This window comes from Lethenteron reissneri, chromosome 65, assembly GCF_015708825.2.
Source record: "Lethenteron reissneri isolate LAM-NWPU_2019-01 chromosome 65, ASM1570882v1, whole genome shotgun sequence".
NCBI classification, from domain to species: Eukaryota; Metazoa; Chordata; class Hyperoartia; order Petromyzontiformes; family Petromyzontidae; genus Lethenteron; species Lethenteron reissneri.
In genome coordinates, this window is record NC_083843.1 from 10,122,133 (window position 1) to 10,144,336 (window position 22,204).

The 22,204-nt window shown below is 42.5% G+C and overlaps 1 protein-coding gene across 1 annotated transcript; it reads right to left on the reverse strand.

The window, feature by feature from the left end:
* Positions 1-658: 658 nt before the first annotated feature.
* Positions 659-21,591, reverse strand: LOC133359564 (E3 ubiquitin/ISG15 ligase TRIM25-like). The gene is made up of 6 exons (XM_061578008.1): positions 20,795-21,591; positions 15,007-15,102; positions 8,578-8,811; positions 7,896-7,918; positions 6,694-6,797; positions 659-4,180 (listed from the first exon to the last, which is right to left on the reverse strand). The coding sequence occupies exons 1-6, from the start codon at positions 21,356-21,358 to the stop codon at positions 3,630-3,632; spliced, it is 1,572 nt and encodes a 523-aa protein (XP_061433992.1). The 5' UTR covers positions 21,359-21,591; the 3' UTR covers positions 659-3,629.
* Between the last annotated feature and the right edge of the window lie 613 nt (positions 21,592-22,204).

The window sequence follows — 22,204 nt, forward strand, 5'->3', positions numbered from 1 at the left end:
AATTAGTAAGGTTTGTCACGTGAATAGAACATGCTAATTTGTTAATAGTACAGCACACCGGTGTGTTGAACAGCCAAGCCACAACATTTAAAATCTGAGTACGACGTTTCACCAGTAATTACAACTAGCTTCATCATTTATATATTTACGTGTTCTAACCCCCCCAAAAATGTGTTATGGATGATATTAGGTCGTGAAAGCCTACGTGTTAAACTTATTACCAAATCTCTGCGCTCCTCTAGATATATTAAGATGTCTTTAGTCAATGAATGTTTGTGTGAGTGAATGTGGGAAGAAATTGGAGGACCCGGAGAAAACCTGCGCTTGAAACGGCGCTACACTCTATGCCATACAGAAGGGACAGAAGATTTTAGTCCACACTTTGCTGTACGGGGTTCTCCTGACAGAGCCAACCTGGGAACGGCACCTCCTCGGCTCCCTCGGGAAGTGGGCTTCACAACATTCGAGGGGTCCCTCCAACCCTCGCCTCCACAGTGCGGGATTACAGACAACGTGCATAGCCACCACTGATATCACGATGTCAAACTGCCATCGCCCAGCTACAAAGAGACGAGGTTAACTCACCCACACATGAGCCCACACATCCCAGCACAGTAAACTGATGTTCAGATTTAATGTTTTTATTCATCACCACACACACATGGACCCTTGACCCACAATAAAATGTGATTCCAATTCACAGGTAACCCAGAACACAATCAAGTCTATGTATATTTACGAGATCTAACCCAAGAAACCTTTATTATTGATAATATTGGTCGCGAAAGCCTACGTGTTAAAGTCAATTTGTTTAACCAGGTGAGAACTCAAGAGACCAGGATGAGTCTCGCCTGTAAGAGTGATTGCTGCTGCATTCGCTGCTTCTACTGCTGATGGTGATAATTCTGTTGCTGCTGAAAATGCTTATATTATTTTGATGCTGTTAGTACTACTCCTGATGCTGACGATGATGATGCTAATGATGGAGCTACCGCTGCCGATGCTGTAGGTTCTGCTGCTGTTACTAATTCTGCTGCAGATGACACTTCTGCTGATGCTGATGATGATCGAGTCGAGTTGAATTTGAGTTCAACGAGGTGAGAACTCAGGAGATCAGGATGAGTCTCATTGACAAGAGTGACCTGGGTCACAAAAATGAAAAAAGCAAAACAAGTCAAACCGATGCTAGCAATGAAGCAATTAGAAAGCTCACACACAGCCCAGAGCACAATGAGATTAGCATTCACACAAGTACACAACTGGTACGATATAATCAATGCGTCCAAAATCATCTACGTGTTGCTAAACAGCCTGAGACTCGAGGTTGGGTTCACACCGGATTGGTGTCTCACGTTAGGGAGGGGCGCCGTGGTGGCTAGGAGATGTTAACTCCCTCGACTGGTATGCAGGAGGTCGTGAGTTGGATTCCGACCCTGACGGCTGCTGTATATTTGTAGTTTGCAGTGTCTCTCTCCCTGTAATAACAAATAGTGTTTGCATGTTGAGGCAATATTAGTTGTTGGTCAATTTAACAACAATTCCTTATAAGGGAAACAAATACCAATGAGTAACAATTGAATGATTACCAATCTATATAATTACAATACCCCCCCCCCCTCCTTGCCTCGAATCACTGCACCAGATTGAATTGAATTAAATGAGACGTCACCCTGATGCTGCTCTATTTAAGAACGGAAGCAACAGGACAGCTTCACCATTCTTGCCCGATGAAGCTGATTGTAATTATCAGCGAAACGTCGTACTCAAATTTTAAAATGCTGTTGATCCTCTCTTCAGCACACCGGTGGGCTAAAGAAGTGAATTATTTTGTCCTTTGAAAACGTGACACATATTTTTACTGTTTGGCCGTGTCGGGTGGTGGAGGGTTACAACACATTTATAAATAACGCGATATGACCCATAAACCTATATTATAAATAATATTAGTTGTGTTGTAGTGTAAGGTAGATCTTCACTCTAGGAGTCTAGATATATATCAGGCTTAATTACATAACAGACTTCAAAGACAAAAGACAATTCCAATTTTTGTCGGGTGTGGCTGGATGTCCAAAGTATCAGTCTGAAAGCAGATAATTAAAACGTTAAACAAAACAAACCTTTATCACGAAAAATATTGGTGGCGAAAGCCCTCTTACTATTACTATGTGTTAAAATGGCTTCTCTATCTCTATGCCTACTTTGGTGGATGGAGGAGTCCCTCGACCCCATGGTTATAACAAAAATGTTTTATCCCAGTGACGCTCGGCACACACCACGAGTAGTCCCCCCGAGTGATGCCATCCCATTCCCACCCCGGGTTTATCGCCCAACGAGCGAGTGACCGCGAGGGGGACGGCGCGCGTCACCCCGCAGCGTCACGTGACGCGTGTTCCCAGCACGCCCGCGGTGGAGCTCCGCCATCTCGGCGTTGAGCGCCACGCGGCGCGCGGTGCGAGGGACGATGACGTCAGAGAGAAGCTTGGCTCCCCCCGCCCTCCCCCACCAGTGCGCTAACCACTGCACCACCGCTCCACCCCACACTACGCACATGCCCCTCTATACACTAAAGACAAAGATCCCCCGTGTAGCCTTAACAGACTGTTGGGGCAAGTCCTGTTCGTAGCGAGTAGCAACTATGAAGGCCGGCACTGTGACACGAGGGAGTGGGTAGGCAGCACCACGCCCAGAAATACACAAACACAAAGGCACGCACAGACACAGTAACAGACACAAACACAATAACAAAAACACACAAAGGCATACACCCCAACCCACTTAGACAAAGATCCCCCGTATAGCTTTAAAATACTGTTGAGTTAAGTGCTGTTAGTGAGTTTCACCTATGAAGGCCAGCCTGGGAGAGACCCGCCTTTGTATCTTCAGGGGTAATGTTTACTCATCGCACCAGGTAGTCATTTGAGGCTGAGTCGACCTAGGGGAGGCCCATGACCGGTTTACAAACATCATTGATAGCAATTATATGATACGCACAGACACAGTAACAAAGACACACAAAGACAAAGACACGCACGGACACAGTAACAAAGACACAAACACAATAACAAAGACACGCACACAAAGACAGGCAAAGACACAGTAACAAAGACACAAACACAATAACAAAGACACACAAAGGCTTACACACCAACCCACTTACCCGAAGACAAAGATCCCCCCCATAGCTTTCAAATAATGTTGAGTTAAGTGCTGTTAGTGAGTTTCACCTATGAAAGCCAGTCTGTGAGAGACCCGCCTTTGTATTCCCAGGAATAATGTTTACACACCGCAGCAGGTTCTCATTTGAGGCTGAGCCGACCTAGGCGAGACCCAAGACCGATTCAAATAATCGCTATCAATGGTGTTTGTAAACCGGTCATGGGCATCCCCTAGGTCGACTCAGCCTCACATGATTCACTGGTGCGGTGTGCAAACGTCAACACTGGGAAGACAAAGGCGGCTGGGCATGGTGTTGGCCCCCCAACCTCCTGTGTGCCGTGCTGGCCTTCATAGGTGCTCTGTACCAGCCCTTACCCCTGCAGCCTGTTAAGGCTACACGGGGGATCTGTGTCTTTGTGTGCATGAGTCTGTGCGTTGTGCCCGTTTCTCTGCGCTGCTCACACTCCGTGCTCTCAGCACGCACGACTCAGATCCAAAATCCTCACTGAGCTACCATTAACACCATACACACACAGTGCGGGGTAGAGCGGTTGACTAAACGAGTGGTGGACGGAGTGCAGCAGCTCCATGGAGTCGGCGCGGTAAAACGACAGCAGCCCCGCCTCCCAGTGCAGGTGACACCCGACTCTCCGGGGAGGATCCCTCACCGGCACTGAGGTCTCTACACCACCATGACACACTGAGCAGCTGTTGTTATCTTTACGTAAAACCCAGGATGAGTCGTTCTGTCCGAGGCTGCACTCGTCACCACCCCCTTTCCGTGCGATCGTCCCGTACGCGACTCCAACCTTACAGCTCTCCGCCGCACCCCCCACGTTCACCTCCCAGTAGTGCTGACCCGACGAGAAGCTCTCGGAGCACAGGGCTTGTGCATAGCCATCAAAGCGGTGTGGGTGATCGGGGCGACCCTGGGAGACAGTGGTCAGCGTCACCGTCCTGAGGTCCGAGGAAATCTGGAGGTAGTTGCAGGCCGAGTTTGGGTCTAGAGTCGGTGAGCATCCGTCTGCAGTAACGATAATCACAGTAGCCGTGTAACAACAGCATCACTAGAACAACAGCACTCGTGCACTAACACGCACGTACACTACAATAGAGCATTTCATAATGAGCTTTGTTATACAACGTTGTAATGCGTAGCTATCGGTGTGATGACATGTAACGGGCGCTTTGTCAATCCACTGCTGGATGAGGGCCTCCCTACACCGTGCGGGTCACGGGGGATATTTGACCATACTTCACCACGCCGGTCACCGCGCGTTGGCGAAGGTATCTGGCACAGCTGGCGAGAGCACAGAAGTACAGTACAGCTGTGCGTTTGTCTGCCCCGCCATCTGCTGCCCCGCCACGTGGCCCCGCAGGCCGAGCCCCTGTGGGGCTTTGCGAGGTGCTCTGCGCGCTAGGGCTGCACGATTTCGCCACTGTGTGCCATGCCGTCCTTCATAGGAGCTCGCTCACAGCACTTGCCCCAACAGTTTGTGTTAAGGCAATAGGAGGGATCTGTCTATATCAACGTATCGATTATGTACGTGTTCTTTTGTAACTTGTTGTTGCCTGTGGAGTGATTTACACGGGCAACTCGGCTTGTGCCTTGGTCTGGCTGTCTAATAAAACCGAAACTTTCCTTTGATTCTGAGAGCTTCAGGCTATAACACTGAATCCTAAGAATCTTCAAGGTGTCTGGATCTTGCAGCCTCAAGTACTAATACTGAAACCTAAACATATTTTAGCCATAGCGGGTGTGTGTGTCCAACTCACACACAGAACAGCAATAGCATCCTCACTCAATCATACACACGTGTAGTGTTAATAGTGCCAATGTAAGTGATTTACACTCATTTGTGCGAATGAGCTATATTTTAACGTGTAGGAATATTGATACATGTTTTATAGTGATTTCCCTTTTTGTCTACATAGTGATTTACACAGTCAACCAAGGTCAAGCACTTGGCTGGCTGTCTGATAAAAATCTGAATATTAACACAGAATCCTAAAGGTGCCTTCAATTCTGAGAGCTTTAGGCATTACCACTTAAGCCTATGAATCCTAGCTGTGTTTGAGTCTGGATATCGCAGCCTCAAGTACTAATAATGAATCCTCAAAATCTCAGCCAGTGTCTCTGTGTAAAACTCTCACACACAGAATAGCAACAACATCCTCATTCAATAATAAAACACGTGTAGTGTTAATAGAGCTCATGTAATACTCCTTTACACTCGTGTGTGTGCTGTATGTTAATGTAGAGGTATTACAAAACATGGGCAATAGTAATGTATCTGTATGTATGTACAGTGATACACATGGTCAGCCACAGTGATAGCCCAGTGCGGCTCTGTGAGCTTCGGGTATTAACACCGCATCCCAATAATGCTTGAGGTGCCTGAGAAGGGATAGAGCAGCCTCAAGCAATAATGATTGAATAAATCGAGACAGAAAAGCAAGAAGTTGTCCGTGTAAAGTACAGCACTACACGTGTATAAATATATTTAGGCTCGCTGGTCTCGTCATGAAACTGCAATGAAAAAGCACCAGGGGAGGCAGCTATCACATCTGCCTCACTGAGTGGGACGTGTCTAACACGCCCCCCTCAGCGTGTGAATCTGGCTCTGACACTAGCCAGTGCCTCCCCAGCCATTGACCTCACCGCACGTCACTGGTGTGTGCTATACATTAACATCCAGATAATATGCTACCTTGATTTGAAGTTTTTGTGACTGCAGGAATCCATACTCTTTGGTTACACATAGACTGACATTAACTTGCGAATATCTCATTAAATTTAACATGCTATTCTCATTAACTTTGAAACATAGACATGCTGCCACCAACATGGCTGTTTTTTGTTACACATCGACAGGCAGCTGCCGACATGGCTAATTTTGTCATACATAGACATGACATTAATTTGCTAATCTCTTATTAACTTTAACATTCTATTATCTTTAACTTTGACTTGCTAATCCTTCTGAAACTTATATAACCCCTTGCAAGTAGCAGCTTTCTCACCATTTTTCGCCTGATGATGGATGCAACGTCGTGATTTATTTTAGTTCGACTTACGTGACTTTACCGAAAGAACCAAAGAGTATAATATACTACCTGTGTAACTGTAACGTATCTTATGGTGTGCAGAGTGATACAAATTATCACCTGAACCCTCCGACTTATAAAAGTTGCTTGAGCCTGAATGTAACAGCCTCGTGTAGGAATAATGAATCCTGACATTCCGAAACGACTTATTCTGCTTCTGCGAGTCTCAGGCATTAACACTGCGTCATATGCATCATGATTGGACACGGACATTGATGCCCTCGCTTCTGGGTGAGAGTGCTATTAGTAATGGAGGGTTGTGTTTGTTGTACAACGATTGGAGACTAAGCTAAGGCTAGACTCACAGCACATGAGTACATTGGGTAGGAGTTAAAACTGGGGATTGAACCGAGAACCCGAGTATCTGGAATCAGTTGTTTCAATATCCCAGGTCTCCCCTCCACACTGGGGCAGGAGTGATGAACTCACAGACGAGAGGGAGCAGTCTGTGCATGACTCTCTCAAGGGAGCGGATCGTGGAGGTGTCCAGTGGAGTAGGAGCCGGGGGCAGAGACTTCTTAGGAACCTTTCCCCTGTGACAACGATTAGCAAAAAACAATCAGCATCACTCATAATAAAGGTTTTTTGTGTTAGATCGAGTTATTTATAACTGTGTTGCAACCCTCGACCACCCGATGGGGTTCAACAATGATGACGTCATCCTGCACGATTTAAGATTGGAAGCAGGTGGATGGCTTCACTCAAATTGTAAATGTTGTGGATCCACTCTTTAACACACCGGTGGGCTAAAATCTAATTTGTCTTTTGTCAATGTGACACATTTTTTACTGATTGGCCGTGTCGGGTGGTGGAGGGTTGCGACACATTTATAAATAACGCGATCTCACCGAAAAACCTTTATTATGAACAATACTGGCCGCGAAAGCCTACGTGTTAAATCAGCATTACCCAGCATCACCACACACATACAAAGCTTCACCACACACACACACACACAAAGGTTCACCGCACACACGCAGCATCACCACACACACACAAAGCTTCACCGCACACATGCAGCATCACAACTCCCACGCAGCATCACCACTCACACGCAGAGCATCTACACATGCAGACAACGTTTAAAATGCAGCACCATTAAATGGAACCTATGTAACACACAGTTCATGCTCCATACATAGCCCTTGTGCAATATGCAGTACTCTACACAACATTAGCATGGTCACACGCATCACTGTTTGTAACACTGGCTCAATATAAACAGCTGATGTTCCACATACAGATAATCACAGACAGCACTAGCACACAGAGCAAATGGTCCATATTATCACAAAGAGCATCATCACATAAATATGTATGTGTGTATATTTAGCATCTTACGCATCGAACGTAGCCAACCATACTAATCAAAGGTGAGGGGAATGACAAACTAAACAAAACAGTTCTAAAGAAATGAGCTAGAATAGTATCGTTGAAAGTTATTCAAACGTACGGTTACATCAAAACCACCTGACGTTATCTTTAATTTATGCAATAGGGATTCAAATCACTATCCAAGTAAACTACAATCACAACGGTGATTAAAATCACTGTACAAGCAAACACACAGCTCAAGGCTCCCACACTGCACCGCCTCGTGGTGCTGCTCTGTGATAGTTGAGGATCTGTACCTGCGTGTCTCCTCCAGGTGCCCCTGTGGGAGAAAGAGAGATACGTCACTGTGATGCTGCCTCCATTCACTCCCAAGGGATCGCTCGAGTTCTCTCTGCGAGTCCCATGACCGGAATCTGAATCCCACGTCTTGGCTAATGACCCCGTGAAAGCCCAATCTGTATCCTTGGTTAATAAGTGAAGCACTCTTCTCAAGACCTGAGCATCTCAACCCTTCAGCCAGGGTTGGAGTTCCCTTCAGCCTTTGGCAGTGCTCATTTCCCGTGGCTTGAGACATCCTCTAAAAATTATATTCAATGTCTATTTCTGCAGAGGCAATTCATGTCCGTACATTAAAGGTGCTTGAGAGTGGATATCGAATACCTGATAGAAACAGAGAAACTGTTTGTAAAATCGTCGATTAAATAGTATAACATCAGGTATTTAGAATTGAACTTCATCTGAATGTTATCTTCATGGTAATATGTGAAATTATCTGCAGGAAATGCGATAAGAAACATAAGTAAATGAGAAGATACTGGGATTTCAAATGCAGCCACTATCGTGGTTAAGTGAAATTATTATTGTTATTGAAGCTGTGTTCTCAAGTTCCGAGCATCTAAACCCTAGGGCCAGAAGCCTCTCTACTGCTGAGGGCTCTGTCAAACTGGGGCACTCGCCCTGGCTTTGCGAGTGGTCTACCTTCAGGAACGTGAGCGAGTCCCTCTCATCCATCAGAGTGTGCAGGCGCGTGGCAGCGTCCTGCAGCTCGCTGATCTCGTGCTTGTAATGAGCGATGTTCTTGTCGATCTGGGACAGCAGCTCCTTCTCCTTCAGTTCCGCGCGATGTAAAGCCGTCCTCTCGTCCTCATCGAGTGCCGTTCTCAGACGGGTGAACTCGGCTTTGATTCGTTCCTTCAACCTAGTCATAGATCCCTGTCAAGACACGCGGATTCTCATGATTCCCCCATTCCCCTGCACATTAAGCAGTCTCCCTCCTTAACCTCCCTTCATTCGTTTCTGAAAGCTCACCCATTCCCTTCAACTCCCCTCGCTCCTCCAATCCTTCTCATCCCTCCCCTGCCCTTTTGTGACCCCTATGTGCTCTCTGTTACGGTCACGGATTTCTTGGCCGGTACATGCCCGTGTCCTCGAACTTTATTTTTATTACCGCGTTTTAAAATATATAAAGCACCTTGAGATAACATACTCTATAAATATGAGATAAAATAACGTTCTCCATTAGCCGTGATTATCATAATTTTTATTAATGATCATACCAACTTGATTTGAAAACAACCTTGGTTTGATCCTTATATTTCAAAATTAATGAAAACTAGAGAAATTGTCTGGAATAAAGAAAAAACATCTAAAAAAACCCTTTCTAATTAGATTAACTCTAAAACAATAAGCATATAGGTATACTCACCAAGCAATAAACGCAAAATGTTCTTACCACCACCAAACTATAGGAAAGCTAAATATTCTTGCAAATAAACTCATTGGATTGCAAATAACTGTTCACAAAACAAGACATTGTCGATGGATTAAAATCTCATTTTGGATCAGCAGGAACTATATCTTTGACAAAACACATCAGAGTAAAATGTATCCTAACTCACCACTGTTCACATAACTCACTTCTTCCTCTTCGTACATCAATCCTAAAATTTCGTCGTGAAAGCCATCGTCCATATTTATCGTTTAGTCCCATATCTGAACTGGATGTATTGGATAAGCGAGCATCAATTAAGGCATCATCCACGGGAGAAGAGGAGTTGCCTGCATTTGTAATTGCGGTGGTGGCAGATCTCATTTATAAACCTCTAACACATTTTAAGCTTCTCATTTACCAATGGTACATTTCCGCGAGAGTGGAAATCCGCTCTTAACTCGTCCAGTGTATAACATGGCTCCAAAGAAGACCCTAGTTAATAAAATATTCGAAAAAAATACTTAAATCACAAATAGACTGCGACTTAAAAGCTCACACTCTCCTTCACAGGAAACTGTCTGGTTTTAAAGACAATTACTGCACCACCTCCGCAATTGTGTATGTACAGTAAAACCTTGGATTGCGAGCATAATTCGTTCCGGAAACGTGTTTGTAATCCAAAGCACTCGTATATCAAAGAACTCGTATGTCAGTTGTGATCATGTGACGCTCGGCAGACAAAGTGTATACACGTACTGCTCGTATTGCAAGACCTCGCTCGTTTATTAAATTAATATTAAAAAAATTTGCTCGTCTTGCAAAACACTCGCAGACCAAGTTACTCGCAATCCAATGTTTTACTGTATTACATTTTCTATTCAGTAACCTGCATAAAGGCCACTACTGCTTTGCATTATTCCTCGAATTGTCAAAAGCCTTTGCTGTTCACCATTGTTGTATATATGCCTTTTCCAAAAAAAATAATTCAGTGTGATATTGTCTATTTTAATGGCATGGCTCCTTGGAGATATATATATTATATGGTTCGCCTGCATGCCGACAGTCGGGAAAACCAGATGACGAAGCCAAACCAGCAATAGAATGAGAAGCGGGTAAAAAGAAACAAGAGATATTGATCAGATGGATATGATGAGAATAACCAAACCTGAGGAGGGCCTTGAAGCCGGAGTATATTTGCTTCCCAGGAATTGACCTAACTCATGCAGCAAAGGAGGAACACGTTCATGACAGGCTATAGAGGAACAACTCCTGCATAGGCAAGGAGTGACCCACGGACATTTTTGAGAGATACATTTATGCAAGGAAGGACCCTTGGCAAAACACCGTAAACTCGTTTCCACCCGAGGGCAAATACAGGGCAAAGAGACAAGAATGTCCCTTGCCATTTCACTCTCTGAATTAACAAACCCTGGTGCCTGGAAAGTTGAAACGTTCAAATGCCAACCACTGCATATGAATATTCTTAAACATCATGATATTAAACGTTAACTTTCGTGATTGGATGTATTGTTACATTATAATACAGCACAGTCAGGGTTTTTTGAATACGACTAGTTGCATGTGTTATTAAACTCCACCTATTACTACTATAATGAGGCAAGGATGTGTGTGTAACGCGCGTGACGTCACTCCACATGCCGCACCCATCCCCCCCCCCGGTCATTAGTATTCATGAGCGGATGCATTTTTACACTCACGCTGAAGATAGTCGAGCTGAAATTTTTTTTGTCGCATATATTCGCTTTAAGTTTGACGTTTCTTTATTGAAAGTGAATCTAATACATTATTCTACACAGCAACAAAGTGGATTTGGTGTCTTTATTTATTTCTTCTGCACTTGAAACGAACGGTAAGTCTAATTTATGTTTCTACATTACGGTAAAATAGACATTTCTCGGTGATTTTCCAGATATTGTATCGAATTCCACTTTATTTCAACCCCAGCGACCGAAAACAGAAGATAATTAAGTTTCAGAGCAGTGAATTTGAACAAATTTAAGGTTCATTATATACAGTGCTACAGTGACAAAGTGAGGTGTTTTATGACAGTTTTGTGCAAGAATCACTGCCATTAATACAGTGCTACAGTGAAATGCAGTGAAGTGTTTGATGACATACTTTCGTGCAAGATTCACTGACAATAAATGTACACAAGATACAATTATACTCTGCCCAATTTTTTCATAAATATTACAGCTTCTGTCCGAGTACGGGCAAACAAGCTAGTCAATACATACTTGTCATGAGATCTGGGTTAAGCAAATAAACTTGATAATAAATTATGGAAGTTTGTATTGAAGTATTGAACCAAAGGATTATTCATAAAATATACATAATGCAAATTGTGTAAATTCTCCACGACCAAAATAATATGTATTCCAGGGATATAACCAGAGCCCGCCCAACCTTTGTCTTCACGGTGGCTGTCATTGCATGCTGCAACAGGAATCCATTTTAAGATGAGCAGACCAAAAGAGGAAGGAAGGCCGTTTCACAATAAATAAGGTTACAGACACACACCACACCTTGGGGCAATTAAGTGGATCTGTGCCCACATAAATTGTGGGATAACCTCGGTCGGGATCGATCAGGTGCCAGGATGTCTGCAGAGCCAGAACCAGACATGAACTCAGGCTGACCCAATGGACGCACCATGCATGCAAAGATGGGAGAACGTTGGGCTATAATATGTCCTAGGTAATTAACCACACGAGCTAGAAATTCGATAAAAACAGCACCCAAAATAATACAAGTCAGTCTTGCAACGCACACTCCGGGGGCAGCTGTAACCAGGCAAGTGTCGAGTTTTGTTGAGGCAACGGCTCTGTGTCGCTAAGTGTTGATTTCTGCGCTTACAGACTCCGAATATCACTGAAAGTTTTTTCTAAGTTTTTCCTTATTCTTAGGTTTTTTCGGTAAAGTCAGACCTGTTCTTCACCTGAGGACGCTGTCTTTCCGACAGACCTGTTCTTTACCTGAGGACGGCTGCTTGCGTTGTGGCCGAAACGTCGTGAGAATTATTTAATGTTTTATTTTTATTATTTTATTATTTCCCTTCTACGTGACTTTACCAAAAGAACCAAGAAGACTGTCATGTTAGTATGGAATAAATCTCCAAACGAAGTCACAGAATTACCAACACGATTTCCATTTAATTCAACATCAATTGGCATTACGAAAATAACTCCTAAATCCTAAATATTGAAGATCATGGTCTTTTCTTCAAAATAAATTCCAGTTTCATTCTCTTAATACAGATATCAAAAACAGCAACACTGAACAGACGAATTGCTTCAAATACTTAGAGGTTTACAATATTGATTTCAAATTATATTTCAAACCCATCTTGATCACATCATAATGAAAATCATTAAAACATTTATTTATATATTTAAACATTAGATTACACCTGATTAAACATTAGATTACACCTGAAAATTGTAAAGCGATCATTGTACCACTGTTTGACTATGGTGATGCTGCTTACATATCAGCCACTAATGAATGACTAAACAGACTAATGTTATATTCTTTGGGTCTTTCGGTAAAGTCACGTAGATAGAACAATTAAATAATACAAATTAAAACTTGCCCGATTTCTGTCGGAGACCTTACAGCCATTCACTGGTAAGACCACCTCAACCGTACTTAACTCAGCTCACTTGGTATTGTTAATTAAGGACATCTCACTATCTCCAGGAGATTTGCACGTTAGTTTCGATGTAGTATCTTTGTTTTGTCGGCTGAGAAGATAGCAATGTCATCCCTCTTTTTAATTGAGAAAGCTCAAAACGCTCATCCTTACTGATGTTGCTGATAGGTATCTTAGCGTTTTTGAGGATTGCAGCGATTGCCGATCTTGCCACGTTTGCAGTAATGTATCTCAAACCCTTAAGCGCTACATCAACCTGGGAAATAATATCATTCACTGGGATGTGTTATGGGTGACTGCGAAATTCAACCCTTTAGCCAGAACCGATTTTAGGCTGTCGGAAATTAGACTATTACTCTGAGAACAATCTTGTCAACGTTTAACTTTTTAACGTGTGGATCTAGCTTCTTCTTGGAAAGGAGGTTGAACTTGGAAATCAGGTTATCGTTGCATTTAGCGTACATTGAAGCGGCTGAAGATGCTGTCATGTTATCTAGATGTTCGCAATCAGATGTAGAAATGTTTTCTGTCAACGTTAAGTGTGATTTTCGCCTGAGGACGACCGCTTGCGTCGCGATCAAAACGTCTTTTTTTATCTACATGACTTTACCAAAAGAACCAAAGAGTATGGATTCCTGCAGTCACGAAAGCATCAAATCAAGATTCAAGAGAGTCTTGTCCAAAAGATCTAGTTCAAATCAGAGTAATCTTATTCTCTCTGAGATCAAGGCCAGCCTGCCCTGAACAAGATCCGTTTAGCATTAGGAGATGTGACAGCAGCAGATGTCAATGTAAAGGAGCTCGGTATTACCTTAGTGTCGCAGCATTTCTTCAGAAATGTGAGCGACTCGATCAGATGAGACTTCTTGTCTCGAAGTTTGTTAAAAGATCTTATAGTTGTGTGGAAACCCTCCCCGTAGAGGCGGTTAAATCTTGACTTAAAGTTTATTTTTTTTAACCCATCTATGTGACTTTACCGAAAGACCCAAAAAATATTAATTCCTGCAGTCATGAAAGCTCTAAGTCAAGATTTGCTTCTGATTGTTGAAGGGTTGCAACAATTTTTTTTAGAGAAAGTCCACGCTGATTACAAAGAGGACCCACTACGCATAACGTGAAGAGAAAACAATGGGACTGAAAAAACAGCGGGACCAGTGCAAAATACTAGTTGTACAGTACAACGAATTGTGTACAGAGACATTTAACGTTAGGTGCCTCGCAGTCAGTGACGTGAGAGCAAAACAACATATATCGAGGCGACGTATATCGGGAACCCCCTGTACTTATGTACTCCACAACGTGGTTATTTTGTGTAAATTATGAATATCACCAGCTGAATTGATGTCCTGTTTAACAGCAGGATTTGCGTTACAATGGATACGTATGCATGCGACAACACACACAGGGTCATAGCAATATATTTTGAAGACAGTATTATTTTAATGTACGCAATTACTTAATTATCTTACAAATAAAATGTATGCCACCAAAAGAATGCATCACGATTCGTGCAAATTTTATTTAAAAGTTTTAAGTAATCATTGACTATATGTTGTGTTTGCTTTCGAGTTGGGTGCGTTTTATGAGAGCAAAACTGTTTTCCTACATTCCCTGTACTCCCTTGAAGTCCCATCTCTTGTGTTTATTCAAAGCATTTAACAGCTGATGTCCTGTCGTATTTCATCGTCATCTTCACTCGTTTAATTTATAGTTCATAATTCAATATAGTCGTTGCTCCATACTGTGTTATTTGATCTCACCCATAGTTAGTAACTCGAGTTATCCTCCGATATGCTTTGCAGTTTCGCGAGATATGAACTTTCTTTGGTACATAAACTTTGCATTTTTCAAAATTTACATTTAAAGCACCCATAGGCATAATAATGCAATATCCTGCACAGTTAATACACATTGAAACAAGACTAACAGAGTTCAATTGAAACTGCGGAGTTATCCTCACAGCGAAGGTCACAGACTCCATGTAGGGTGGAGGTCACGGGGTCACAGAGCCCACACGTGGTACCTGCACGTCTTTGCGAGTGGCCTCCATCCATCCAACGGACGCCTCCGTCTCCCTCTTCATCTCTTCCACAACTTGCGTCTCCTCTCCGACTTCACTCTGCAAGAGATGAAGCCACCAGAGGAGCTCCCTCTCAACTCTACTCCACATGGAGCCCTCCACAGTGATGGTTTTATAACTCCCCCCCACCAGAAAAGAGTCCAAGGAAGTCAGCTTGAAAGAAAAGAGCGTGTAGAGAGAATCATCCCATACTGATGGTCTTAATCTTAATTTTGGAGCTTTCGTGACTGCAGGAATTATTCTTTGGTTTTTTCGGTAAAGTCACGTATAAAAATAAAATAATAAATTAAATAATAGCATACGACGTTTCGATTGCAACACAAGCAATCATCATCAGGTATAATGAAATAGCGACATAGAATATAACCAGAAAACTATAGACAGACATATAAGCAGACAGATATCACCAAGATACATAGAGAGAGCAACCCAGGTACAGAGAGAGGTGATCGTCTCTGTGGGGTGGCCTTAAATAGACAGAGGGGGGCGGAGGCAGAGAGAGGGAGGGGGTAGGGAAAACATTTACATGTCAATGAGTACGAAGGGAGGGGAGTAAGGTAAGCAGGCTTAGAGGGAGACAGAACACACTAAATTAAATAACCTAGCAAAGTATCGAAATGTTATGTAAAACGACACAGAGAGTCGGTCAACACACAATTAACGCATTGCCTGGTCGATTACGTATTTCAAAGATTGCTAAGTTAGAATTTAAGTGTGAAAATTCCAAAGAAAGACAAAACATAAAAAAGAGGAACGGAGACACACAGACAGAGCAGAACCTAAGAACGATACAAAACGAGTGTAGACAGAGAAAATTACACTAAATATACAGGCAGAGAGAGAGAACAAGAAACCCAGAGAGAGAGAAAAAGGTAAACTTGGAACTTCCCCGTAGAAGTGGTTCAATCTTAATTTTGGAGCTTTCGTGACTGCAGGAGTTATTCTTTGGTTTTTTCGGTAAAGTCACGTATAAAAATAAAATAATAAATTAAATAATAGCATACGACGTTTCGATTGCAACACAAGCAATCATCATCAGGTATAATGAAATAGCGACATAGAATATAACCAGAAAACTATAGACAGACATATAAGCAGACAGATATCACCAAGATACATAGAGAGAGCAACCCAGGTACAGAGAGAGGTGATCGTCTCTGTGGGGTGGCCTTAAATAGACAGAGGGGGGCGGAGGCAGAGAGAGGGAGGGGGTAGGGAAAACATTTACATGTCAATGAGTACGAAGGGAGGGGAGTAAGGTAAGCAGGCTTAGAGGGAGACAGAACACACTAAATTAAATAACCTAGCAAAGTATCGAAATGTTATGTAAAACGACACAGAGAGTCGGTCAACACACAATTAACGCATTGCCTGGTCGATTACGTATTTCAAAGATTGCTAAGTTAGAATTTAAGTGTGAAAATTCCAAAGAAAGACAAAACATAAAAAAGAGGAACGGAGACACACAGACAGAGCAGAACCTTACCTTTTTCTCTCTCTCTGGGTTTCTTGTTCTCTCTCTCTGCCTGTATATTTAGTGTAATTTTCTCTGTCTACACTCGTTTTGTATCGTTCTTAGGTTCTGCTCTGTCTGTGTGTCTCCGTTCCTCTTTTTTATGTTTTGTCTTTCTTTGGAATTTTCACACTTAAATTCTAACTTAGCAATCTTTGAAATACGTAATCGACCAGGCAATGCGTTAATTGTGTGTTGACCGACTCTCTGTGTCGTTTTACATAACATTTCGATACTTTGCTAGGTTATTTAATTTAGTGTGTTCTGTCTCCCTCTAAGCCTGCTTACCTTACTCCCCTCCCTTCGTACTCATTGACATGTAAATGTTTTCCCTACCCCCTCCCTCTCTCTGCCTCCACCCCCCTCTGTCTATTTAAGGCCACCCCACAGAGACGATCACCTCTCTCTGTACCTGGGTTGCCCTCTCTATGTATCTTGGTGATATCTGTCTGCTTATATGTCTGTCTATAGTTTTCTGGTTATATTCTATGTCGCTATTTCATTATACCTGATGATGATTGCTTGTGTTGCAATCGAAACGTCGTATGCTATTATTTAATTTATTATTTTATTTTTATACGTGACTTTACCGAAAAAACCAAAGAATAATTCCTGCAGTCACGAAAGCTCCAAAATTAAGATTGAACCACTTCTACGGGGAAGTTCCAAGTTTACCTTTTTCTCTCTCTCTGGGTTTCTTGTTCTCTCTCTCTGCCTGTATATTTAGTGTAATTTTCTCTGTCTACACTCGTTTTGTATCGTTCTTAGGTTCTGCTCTGTCTGTGTGTCTCCGTTCCTCTTTTTTATGTTTTGTCTTTCTTTGGAATTTTCACACTTAAATTCTAACTTAGCAATCTTTGAAATACGTAATCGACCAGGCAATGCGTTAATTGTGTGTTGACCGACTCTCTGTGTCGTTTTACATAACATTTCGATACTTTGCTAGGTTATTTAATTTAGTGTGTTCTGTCTCCCTCTAAGCCTGCTTACCTTACTCCCCTCCCTTCGTACTCATTGACATGTAAATGTTTTCCCTACCCCCTCCCTCTCTCTGCCTCCGCCCCCCTCTGTCTATTTAAGGCCACCCCACAGAGACGATCACCTCTCTCTGTACCTGGGTTGCTCTCTCTATGTATCTTGGTGATATCTGTCTGCTTATATGTCTGTCTATAGTTTTCTGGTTATATTCTATGTCGCTATTTCATTATACCTGATGATGATTGCTTGTGTTGCAATCGAAACGTCGTATGCTATTATTTAATTTATTAATTTATTTTTATACGTGACTTTACCGAAAAAACCAAAGAATAATTCCTGCAGTCACGAAAGCTCCAAAATTAAGATTGAACCACTTCTACGGGGAAGTTCCAAGTTTACCTTTTTCTCTCTCTCTGGGTTTCTTGTTCTCTCTCTCTGCCTGTATATTTAGTGTAATTTTCTCTGTCTACACTCGTTTTGTATCGTTCTTAGGTTCTGCTCTGTCTGTGTGTCTCCGTTCCTCTTTTTTATGTTTTGTCTTTCTTTGGAATTTTCACACTTAAATTCTAACTTAGCAATCTTTGAAATACGTAATCGACCAGGCAATGCGTTAATTGTGTGTTGACCGACTCTCTGTGTCGTTTTACATAACATTTCGATACTTTGCTAGGTTATTTAATTTAGTGTGTTCTGTCTCCCTCTAAGCCTGCTTACCTTACTCCCCTCCCTTCGTACTCATTGACATGTAAATGTTTTCCCTACCCCCTCCCTCTCTCTGCCTCCGCCCCCCTCTGTCTATTTAAGGCCACCCCACAGAGACGATCACCTCTCTCTGTACCTGGGTTGCTCTCTCTATGTATCTTGGTGATATCTGTCTGCTTATATGTCTGTCTATAGTTTTCTGGTTATATTCTATGTCGCTATTTCATTATACCTGATGATGATTGCTTGTGTTGCAATCGAAACGTCGTATGCTATTATTTAATTTATTATTTTATTTTTATACGTGACTTTACCGAAAAAACCAAAGAATAACTCCTGCAGTCACGAAAGCTCCAAAATTAAGATTGAACCACTTCTACGGGCAAGTTCCAAGTTTACCTTTTTCTCTCTCTCTGGGTTTCTTGTTCTCTCTCTCTGCCTGTATATTTAGTGTAATTTTCTCTGTCTACACTCGTTTTGTATCGTTCTTAGGTTCTGCTCTGTCTGTGTGTCTCCGTTCCTCTTTTTTATGTTTTGTCTTTCTTTGGAATTTTCACACTTAAATTCTAACTTAGCAATCTTTGAAATACGTAATCGACCAGGCAATGCGTTAATTGTGTGTTGACCGACTCTCTGTGTCGTTTTACATAACATTTCGATACTTTGCTAGGTTATTTAATTTAGTGTGTTCTGTCTCCCTCTAAGCCTGCTTACCTTACTCCCCTCCCTTCGTACTCATTGACATGTAAATGTTTTCCCTACCCCCTCCCTCTCTCTGCCTCCGCCCCCCTCTGTCTATTTAAGGCCACCCCACAGAGACGATCACCTCTCTCTGTACCTGGGTTGCTCTCTCTATGTATCTTGGTGATATCTGTCTGCTTATATGTCTGTCTATAGTTTTCTGGTTATATTCTATGTCGCTATTTCATTATACCTGATGATGATTGCTTGTGTTGCAATCGAAACGTCGTATGCTATTATTTAATTTATTATTTTATTTTTATACGTGACTTTACCGAAAAAAACAAAGAATAACTCCTGCAGTCACGAAAGCTCCAAAATTAAGATTGAACCACTTCTACGGGCAAGTTCCAAGTTTACCTTTTTCTCTCTCTCTGGGTTTCTTGTTCTCTCTCTCTGCCTGTATATTTAGTGTAATTTTCTCTGTCTACACTCGTTTTGTATCGTTCTTAGGTTCTGCTCTGTCTGTGTGTCTCCGTTCCTCTTTTTTATGTTTTGTCTTTCTTTGGAATTTTCACACTTAAATTCTAACTTAGCAATCTTTGAAATACGTAATCGACCAGGCAATGCGTTAATTGTGTGTTGACCGACTCTCTGTGTCGTTTTACATAACATTTCGATACTTTGCTAGGTTATTTAATTTAGTGTGTTCTGTCTCCCTCTAAGCCTGCTTACCTTACTCCCCTCCCTTCGTACTCATTGACATGTAAATGTTTTCCCTACCCCCTCCCTCTCTCTGCCTCCGCCCCCATCTGTCTATTTAAGGCCACCCCACAGAGACGATCACCTCTCTCTGTACCTGGGTTGCTCTCTCTATGTATCTTGGTGATATCTGTCTGCTTATATGTCTGTCTATAGTTTTCTGGTTATATTCTATGTCGCTATTTCATTATACCTGATGATGATTGCTTGTGTTGCAATCGAAACGTCGTATGCTATTATTTAATTTATTATTTTATTTTTATACGTGACTTTACCGAAAAAACCAAAGAAAAATTCCTGCAGTCACGAAAGCTCCAAAATTAAGATTGAACCACTTCTACGGGGAAGTTCCAAGTTTACCTTTTTCTCTCTCTCTGGGTTTCTTGTTCTCTCTCTCTGCCTGTATATTTAGTGTAATTTTCTCTGTCTACACTCGTTTTGTATCGTTCTTAGGTTCTGCTCTGTCTGTGTGTCTCCGTTCCTCTTTTTTATGTTTTGTCTTTCTTTGGAATTTTCACACTTAAATTCTAACTTAGCAATCTTTGAAATACGTAATCGACCAGGCAATGCGTTAATTGTGTGTTGACCGACTCTCTGTGTCGTTTTACATAACATTTCGATACTTTGCTAGGTTATTTAATTTAGTGTGTTCTGTCTCCCTCTAAGCCTGCTTACCTTACTCCCCTCCCTTCGTACTCATTGACATGTAAATGTTTTCCCTACCCCCTCCCTCTCTCTGCCTCCGCCCCCCTCTGTCTATTTAAGGCCACCCCACAGAGACGATCACCTCTCTCTGTACCTGGGTTGCTCTCTCTATGTATCTTGGTGATATCTGTCTGCTTATATGTCTGTCTATAGTTTTCTGGTTATATTCTATGTCGCTATTTCATTATACCTGATGATGATTGCTTGTGTTGCAATCGAAACGTCGTATGCTATTATTTAATTTATTATTTTATTTTTATACGTGACTTTACCGAAAAAACCAAAGAACTGATGGTCTTGATTTAATGAAACGTTGTTGCACTCTTATGGGCTCAGATAATGGTATTGTTCACGCCTGATGGGCTCCCACTCAACCCACGCGGGACTCACCTTCCGTGTCTGATGCTCATCCTCCAGTGTGATGAACTTATGACCAATGTGGTCACCTGCGATGGTGCAGTCCTTGCACACGATGCTGAAGTCTTGCTTGCAGTAGAACTTGAGCTCCTGTTTGTGCCTCTTGCACTTGCGTTCTTCATCTGGTGAAATCAGGACGTGGTCCTTCAACTTCGCTCTCTCCAGGTGAGGCGCGAGGTGCTCCGTGCAGAAGGACATCTCACACTTGAGGCAAGTCTTCACTGCAGGCGTCTTGCCTTCTGGGCAGTTGTCACAGAAAACAACAACACCACCAGCAGCAGCAGCCATGGTCTCAGTCACTCGCAGCTGCTCTATGAGGTTGGCGATCGTCACGTTCCTGGTTAGCTCGGGTCGTAGAGGGAAGGTTTTGCAGCACTGCGGGCAGCAGTAGGAGTCTGTCTCCTTCCAGGCGTCCTCCACGCACTGGAGGCAGAACGAGTGGCCGCAGCTCAGCGTGGAGGGGCAGACAAACGTGCCCAGGCAGATGGAGCAGGTCAACTCTCGGTCCACGTTCTCAGCGGGAGCTGTGCTCGCCATGACCCGAGGATGCACCCAGAATAGTTCCTCACTGTGCCTCAGAAAATCTATTTCAACAAAAATACTTTGTGTTTATAATATCGTGAGATGTTGATTAACATTGACGATGTGTGTTCTGTTCAGGAGACGCTGTGAGCAGCTCACACAGCGAAAACGAACACGGAAGTAATATGTCCGCGATGACTCACGGAGAGAGAACCCATTACCAACCACAGGGGTGATTCTATGCCATGATTTCACAAATTTAAAACGAAAACTTTACCATATTCCGTCGATCCAAATTCGAATTTGTTTATCATTTTATAATAACAGTTACAGTGATTTTATAATGTTGTATCTTGCTTTTTTAATGTTTTAAAGTAAAAGTTAATGCGATATTGTTGCTACCCCCCCCCCCCCACACGCTGAGTGAGTGGTACATTCCAAACAGCCCAAAAGCTACGGTGAGCAATGTGGATCAAAGCAGCTGCCGGTAACGCGATTTGTTATTATCACAGATGTTAATTTGGCATCTTTGCACTGACGTACATCAGAATCGGAATATTTATACTGCAGGAGGAATCCGATGACCTGTAAAGCTCTTTGTAACAGATGTCCAGTAGGAGCACGGGGTAAGAACGTCACAACAACAAACAGTACACAAACATGATAGTAGCGCAAGTACAAGGAAAGTTAACACATCACCATAACACATCCACAGTAGTTTAACACCATAACACACCTAACAGTATTCTTAGGTTTTTTCGGTAAAGTCACGTAGGTAAAAAATAAAAAAGTTATAAAATAAAAATCACGTTTCGGAGGCAACACAAGCTTCCGTCTTGCCTCCGAAACGTCGTGATTTTT

Bases quoted from the DNA above. Each gene is read 5' to 3' on its own strand.
- LOC133359564 (XM_061578008.1), bottom strand. From the start codon at position 21,358: ATGGCGAGCACAGCTCCCGCTGAGAACGTGGACCGAGAGTTGACCTGC. The intron at 15,103-20,794 runs GTGAGTCCCGCG...CATCTCTTGCAG, and splicing joins ATGAGCATCAGACACGGAAG to AGTGAAGTCGGAGAGGAGAC. The intron at 7,919-8,577 runs GTAGACCACTCG...TTTCTCCCACAG, and splicing joins ACTCGCTCACGTTCCTGAAG to GGGCACCTGGAGGAGACACG.